The following is a 7500-nucleotide window of genomic DNA, read 5'->3' as shown; positions in this document are numbered from 1 at the left end:
CTTGGTCAGGTCCGAGGGGCCCGGCATGGCCACAGAGGCCGCCGACGCAGACGTCGTCGCTTCTGCTGTTGCTGGTTTTGTAGCTGTCGCTGTCACCGCCGCTGCCGTTGTTGCTGTTGTTGCTGACTTTTCCTTCGCCGTTGCATCATTGTCTTCCTCGGTCACACCAGCGCCCTCTTCCTGCTGTTGCTGCTCCTGCGCTGGCTTCTGTGCTTGTTCTTGTCCTTGCGCCTGCTGCTCCTGCTCCTCTTGCTGCTGCACGAGGAGGTCGCGCGAAGACGCGTCCGATGCGGGCTCCGGCACCTCCTGAATGTGGCGCGCGGTGGCGGTGATGATGGCCGCGTGCTCGGGCGACAGCGGCTTGCCGTCCGGCCCAAGCAGCTCCGTGCGCACGTGCAGGAGCGAGCTGGTGGCAAACGAGTGCACAAGCGCGCGCCACACAATGCCGGCGCCAACGGCAATGGCAAGGTTGGTGGTGACGGCGAGCGCGGTGACCATGATGATGTTGAGCGAGTCGGCCCAGTTGAGCTGGAACAGAAGGATAAACGAGTTCCAGTGGAAGGTCTTGACCACAATGATGAAGAGGATGCCTGTGAGGCAGGCGACGGGGACAAGGCCAATGGCATCTGGCAGCGCAACAATCACCAGCGCAAGAAACGCCCCCGAGGAGATGGTGGACAGGCGGTACCGCGCGCCGTTGATGACGTTGACCACCGACTGCCCAATCATGGCGTCGCCACCCATGCTGCCAAACAGCCCAGACACAAAGTTGCCCATGCCCTGCGCCAGCGTGTCCTGTGTCGAGGCAAAGGGCCCGTTGGGCTCCTGCAGCAGCTCGGCAACCGCGTCGCTCGTCATCACAGACTCAATGATGCCGACCAGCGCCATGATCACCGCATATGTGATGATGTCGTTCCACGGCGTGTCGTCCGGGAGGTCGGGGATGCCTGGCGTGATGAACTTGCCCTCCACGTCCGCCGTCTCCGCCACCGTCCGCGTGGGCAGCTTGATCAGCGTGCGGTTGATGCCGTGCTCAAAGGAGGTGACAAGCACCAGCGCCACCAGCGCAGCCGGGATGTAGCGGTGTACCGTCTTCCACCGCGGGAACACCGTGACCGTGATGGCTGCCATGACCGTTTCCAGAATCACCATCCACGTGTTGCCCTCCGCCAGCGAGCGCCACTTGAGCGTACCTGCGCGTGCGCACACGGAGTAGTCGTTGCCGGGGCACTCCTTGAACGCGTCCAGCTGCGAAATGAGGATGATGATGGCCAGGCCGTTCATGAACCCAATCATGGCCGTGAAGGGAATGAGCTTGGAGAGCCGCGAGAGGCCGAGGAGCCCAATGCCAAACTGGATGGCGCCCGTCAGGATCATGGTCATGAACACGAGACGCTCAATCTCGTCGCGTGGCCGGTCGTTCCACTTGCCGCCGGCCGCGCTCAGCTCGGCGAGGATGACGGCCATGGCACCCGCGGCGCCGCTCACCATGCCGGGCCGGGCGCCGAGCGCGCCGCAGACCAGGGCCATGAACACGGTCGCACGGAGCCCAATCACGGGGTCCACGCCCGCAACAAAGCTGAAGGCCACGGATTCCGGGATTTGCAGCACGGAGATGGTGAAGCCGGAGGCAAGCTCCTGGCGCAGCGTGCCTAGGTTCTTGCGGTAGAAGCGAGCGGAATCAACAAAGTACTGGTACAAGGAGCGAGGCGCCCCGACCACTGAGGTGTGGATGGTGTGGCGAGCCGTGCGCGCGTTCTTGCGTGCATCCTGCTTCAGTTGAGTCAGCGACTCGCCCATCACATCCCGCAACGTCCGAAAGAACTTCATCTGCAAGCAATGTGCGTGTATGATGACAGCGTGCGTGGTGTGGAGAGTGAGCCGTGTGCGTGTGTGTGTGTGTGTGTAGGTGTGTGTGTGCGTGTGCGTGTGTGCCGTGTCTGTTTGTAGAGAGAGAGAGAGAGCGTGTGTGTGTGTCAAGTGTGTGTGTGTGTTCTCGAGTGTGCACAAAACGACCTCATTACATAACAGGGTGCAGATTGTGGGAATGTGACGTGATGTGACCATCATCAGCAAAGCACGTCCTTCCAGCAGCAAATCACAACTGAAAACACTGCATCCCACACACAAAGATCCAACACGCATGTGTACCGTGGCGGGTGGTAGGCTGGTGCGCTCAGGATCAGCGCCACCGACAATAAAGAGGGAGAGAGGAGAGAAGTGGGGCAGGTCGATGGCAGAAGAGGACCCTCGGATATGATGGCGCACGCGAAGCAAGCTGGCGGGTCGAGGTCGCCTTTGCTGTTGTCGCTTGGGAAAAAATGCACGAGATCGCTGTTGCGAAATTTGTTGATGGTACCGCAATTTGTCGGTGGCCGGAAGAACGAAGTGAGACGATGAACGGCGGCGACAACGGAGAGCAAGGCGTGGAGAGGAAGCAAGACGTGAGTGGGGAGGAGGTTGAGGCTGGGGGCGATGGGGGACACCACCAGGCACAGCAGCAGGGAAGGGGCGAGGAAGTAGCAGCCACAAATGCACCAGGAACACATGCAGCACGTCGTGTTGCAGAGGGCGCAGATGAAGCAGAGGAGGGCGTACGTCATGAACCGCAACAGGAAGGGCAGTCAACCGACACTGATGGTGGTGCTGATGATGGTGCTGCCAACGTTGACAGTGATGACGATGGTGATGATGGCGGTGGCGACGATGGAGTGGAGCACCCAGTGAGTGGAAGTGTCGGTGACCGTAGCGGTCCCCACGGGGTGACGGATGGGGTCGGGGCAGCACACGACGATACCAATGTTGTGCGCCACGACTCGCCGCCAGAGACCAGTGATGAGGTGGCGAATGGAGGACATCACGAGCGCTCAGGCAGCCCGCAGGATGGGGGTGCTGTTCTTGGTGACGGTGCTGTTGGCGACGATGAACACCTGTCCCCGGATGCAGAGGAAGACGCTGCCTGGGGCTCGTTGGAGTTTAGCGAAGATCAAGAACCGGCTGACGCTGAAGACGCTTCCGCAACAGAGAATGGAGCACCACAAGGAGGTCAAGCAGGGCAGCACCAGGACCAAGTCAACCACGAAGACGAAGCTAAAGAAGAAGAAGAAGAAGAAGTAGCAGAAGCAGAAAAAGAAGGAGGAAGAGGAGGAGGAGGAAACCAAACGGAAGAAGAAGGAGGAGGAGGAGGGGAAGAAGGAGCAACAAGAGAAGAACAAGAAGAACAACAACAGCAGCAGCGGCAGGAACAACAACAACAACAGCAAGAGCAGCAGCAGAACGGTGTAATTTGGGATGGCAGGGCACAGACGCAGCAGGCCCAAGCTCGCAACGTTGACAGCACTGGTGAGGAAGATCTTGGCTCTTCCAACATTGTGTCCACGCAACCAGGAGCCGGAGTCACACAATCGCAACAATCATCAGGCATGGCCGTGACAACGGCGGCGTCCGCGTCAACAGAACAAACGACAGCCACACCCGGCGCGGCACATGGACACACAGCTGCGAGCAACGTGGCCAGCGACCCTGCTGGGCTTCACTCACCGAGCGGCCACGTGTCCAAGGATGCTGATGACGTGTGGATTGTTGAGAGCGACACGGCGAGCCGATATGATGAGGACCACTTCCTGCGCATCCTGCACTCAACAGACTCTGTGCTTGCAAAGATCAAGCAGCAACAGTCGCAACAGAAAGGCAAGGGAAAGCAAACACAGGGACAGGGACAGCAACAGCAACAGTGGCGGGGAGCAGGACACAGGCATGCAGCCAGCACAACGCATGCAGCCAGCACATCACATGCAGCCAGCACAACACATGTGGCAAGTAGCACAAGCACAGAACCCGCGCGTGACCATCAGGAAGAAAATGGGCCGGCACCCGTTGAATCTGGCCATACCATCTCCCCGACGCAAGCTGTTTCCACACAGCAAGGGGCACAAGCGCCCACTGCAGCGCCAACAGCATCCCAAACACCAACGCAGACGACCACAACAGCTGCACCTACCACAACAACTACAGCAGCAACAGCAACAGCAACTGCAAGGCCAGCAACAACAGCTGCAACAACACCAACCACAGCGACAGCAGAGGCAGCGACGCCGTCGCCAGCAGCAACAGCAGTCGTTGGGCGCGGATCTGGCTCACGGCAGGTGCGGGCAATGACACCGCGCCACCGCCGCGTGTCGAGCACGCGCATGGCCCTGCAGCAGTCGAAGCACATGAGCGAAGACCAAGTAATGGCCATTCTACAGCAGAGCGACGACATCCTGTCGTACCTGCACACAATCCGCGCAGAGTCGCCGGGCCGCCGCTCAACCGTACACGGTTCCCCCAACACCACCATTGCCAGCGGCACCAGCGGCACCAGCGGCACGAGCGGCACTGCAGTCAACGCGGCGGGCGGGGCCTGGGCTGGCCGTCGCGCCACATCGCTGCACACCACCCCAACAGCGGTCGCAACTGGGGCGCCAACAACGATGACACCAACACCGGCGCTGGTCGTGTCCGAACATGAACTTCAACACAAGCAGCAGCAGTACCAGCAGCAGCAGCAGCAGCAGCAGCAGCAGCAGCACACCGAGCAGGCGAGCCATGGCATTGCAATCCCGCTGCAATCACCACCTGTCTCTGCGTCTGCACCGAACCTGCTGCCAGCAACAACGCCGTCACCACCAGCGTCTGCGTCCTCCTCCCAGCACGGCTCGCCCTCCCGCCGCCACATCAGGGGCAGGCACCAGCAGCTGCTGCAGCACCGCGGTGGTGGTGGTAGTGGGTCGTTTGCGGCGCAGCTGCGGGCACGCTCACGCTCACGATCACCACGACCACGCTCACGCTCACGATCACCACGGCCACACATGCACGGCAGCCCACAGCACCGCGGCGGCTCACTCGCGCAGGTGAAGATGGCGCAGATGCAAATGCATGAAGGCACCCGAGGCGGGCACGCTGATGCTGGCGTGCACCATGCAGAGGAGTATGACGCAGAGAAACACATGTTGCGAGTGCAGCAGCAGTTGCGCCGTGAACACAGGCTACGCCAACAACAACAACAACAGCAGCAGCAGCAGCAGCAGCAGCAGCAGCAGCAGCAACCCCTGCCTGTCTCTCCTGCACACCACCGCTCCGTTGACTGGACCCAGCGCCCGCACCTCACCACGCGGCTTGATGACTCATCTGCAGCTCCGCAATCGCCGTCGTCGTCGGTGTCGCTGGCGGAAACCGGCCGCAACGGCCCGCTCTCACCGCCACCCACATCCGCGTCAGCATCATCATCATCACACGCACACGCACACGCACACGCACGTACACATGCTCATGCACACGTGCACGCCCAGAACCCTGACGGCTCGTTCATTGCATCGCCAGCATCCAGCATCACCGATGCGAGCGTGCATCACCATGTGGCGTGCACGACCCTGCCAACGCGTTTGCCGCGGCAGCAGCATCAGGGAGCCCCCGCTGCCTCAACAAGCGCCGGGGCAATGCTGTCCAGCGCACCAACTTCGCCGTCATTGGCCGTGCCCACCACGGCTGCGTTGTCATCCTCATCATCGCCGTCTGCTGCTGCCGCGCTGCTGTTTCGGCAGCACAGCGACGCCACGCACGATCGCACGTCGCCGCGCCTCGCACACGCAGGATACACCCCGCCAAACAGGAGGAAGAGGGTACGGTGGCTGGCGCTTGTACTTGCATTGATGGATGATGGCCGTGTTTATGCGGGACGCGAGGTGCTCGTGGGAGACGCATGGCGACCTCCTTTGAGGGTGCCGAGCGCGAACGAACAAGCACATACGTCACCCACATTCGCACATACATGTACACCCATGAACATGCACGCACGCACACGCACATGCACACACGCGCACGCTTTAATTCTTGTATGCCCTGATTGTCCTCTGGTGCTGTTGTGCAGCAGGTGCAGATGAACTCGATTGTATCGCGTGCGCGGGATGCCATTGGCGACAGCGGTGCGCACACGCACGCGACCAGCCAGTTGTACATGCTGTCGGGCACGGCAGATGAAGCCCAGCAGTTATCACAGGCCACGCCACAACCATTATCGCCGTCAACGCCCACCGGTGCGTGTGTGAGCGTGGATGAAGCGGGTGCGTGTGATGTGAAATGTAACTTGTTTGCCCCTGATTTATTTATTATGCCCCCTGATTTATTTATTATGCTGACGCCATCTGAGTAGCTGAAACGCGAGGTGCGTTCTCTGTCACTCACGCACGAATTGGCATGCATCGTGTGCTCATTATGTGCGGTGTGTGCTGCAGCTGCAGCCGGTGGCACTGCAGGCCAGACGATCAGCGCATCGCCGAAACTGATGGCCGAGCTCTCACGCCAGCTGGTGCGTTGGTGCTGCTTTCAATCTTTGGATGCCATTGTTGACGTCGGCACTTTGGGGGCGGGGAGGGGGTCGGGCATCGTGGTGTTCGCGTGGTGTTCGCGTGGTGCTTTGCTTGGCATGCAAGTGGTTTTGTGCAACAACTCTACTTGCTGCGGCTTTCTCTGCTTCCCTGCTCATCCTTTTCAACATGCAATCACACGCACGCACACGCACGCATACACGTATGCCTGCGCATGCACGTTCTACATGCGCAACACTTGCCCAAACGCACAGGACGTTTTACAGCGAGCGAACAACAACCCTGCGTTGGCAAAAGCGCTTGCAGATGTGTCCGTGCACACGCTGACGTCCTCGGTGGTTCTCCCACGTTCACGCGAGTGGACAAATCGTCCACAGGCCGCCGTCGCGCCAAGCACAGCTGATCCCATCCTGCAGTGGTGCACGAAACTGGTGTGTGTGTGTGTGTGTGTGTGTGTGTGTGTGTGTGTGTGTGTGTGTATTATATTGTGTGTTGGGCTTGTTTTATCCTGCGTCCCGACCTGGTAGCACACAAGTGCACGGGCTGTTTGTCATCGACAACAGAGGAACACCATCTTAAAAGGCTCACGTAATTTGTGGCGCTGCCACGTGTGCGTGTATGTGTATGCGGTGGTTCACTGCAACAGGATGCTCGCCGTGTGAAGCGTCGTCCATCCGTCATGACGTCATCTGGACCGGCGTCCAACGAGCTGACGGTCACAGAGGTTGATGACGACCACCTGCAAACATCGCACGACAGTGATGCCCCCACCACCGTGCTGCCGCGTGATCGCGATGTCTCGCAAACCCAGGATAGGTGCGCAACTGCGTGCGTGTGTGTGTGTGTGTGTGTGTGTGCAAGTGTGTGTGTGTGTGTGTGTGCAAGTGTGTGTGTGTGTGTGTGCAAGTGTGCGTGTGTGTGTGCAAGTGTGCGTGTGTGTGCAAGTGTGCGTGCCTTAGTGCGTATGCATTGCGCACGATACATGTGAGTGAACCGGCTGACGAGGACACATGACGGTGGGCGGTGCTGTTGTCACCTGGTCATCATGGCACGCCCTTGGCTGGTCTCCTTTCTCCCGTTTACCTTGTGTATGCTGCTGCCCTGCAGACTGCTGCAAGGCGACCGCTGGGCCGAC

The 7500-nt window shown here is 60.0% G+C and overlaps 2 protein-coding genes across 2 annotated transcripts in view; one reads left to right on the top strand and one right to left on the bottom strand.

The window, feature by feature from the left end:
• PTSG_05141 (uncharacterized protein) overlaps positions 1-1922 on the bottom strand; it is a gene marked incomplete at its 3' end in the record, with an annotated part of 2681 nt that extends 759 nt beyond the window's left edge. The window contains exon 1 of the mRNA XM_004993662.1: positions 1-1922. This exon is cut by the window's left edge and continues 759 nt beyond it. Within this exon, the coding sequence (XP_004993719.1) occupies positions 1-1830 (1830 nt within the window). The 5' untranslated portion in view covers positions 1831-1922.
• A 474-nt stretch (positions 1923-2396) lies between these two features.
• On the top strand, positions 2397-7379 carry PTSG_05140 (uncharacterized protein; the record flags this gene model as incomplete). Its single annotated transcript, XM_004993661.1, has 6 exons — positions 2397-5660; positions 5909-6074; positions 6273-6346; positions 6620-6796; positions 7012-7181; positions 7355-7379. The coding sequence occupies 6 exons, from the start codon at positions 2397-2399 to the stop codon at positions 7377-7379; spliced, it is 3876 nt and encodes a 1291-aa protein (XP_004993718.1).
• Positions 7380-7500: the final 121 nt, after the last annotated feature.

This window comes from Salpingoeca rosetta, assembly GCF_000188695.1.
Source record: "Salpingoeca rosetta unplaced genomic scaffold supercont1.12, whole genome shotgun sequence".
In the NCBI taxonomy this organism is placed as follows: Eukaryota; class Choanoflagellata; order Craspedida; family Salpingoecidae; genus Salpingoeca; species Salpingoeca rosetta.
This window is presented reverse-complemented; position numbering and strand designations above follow the sequence as displayed.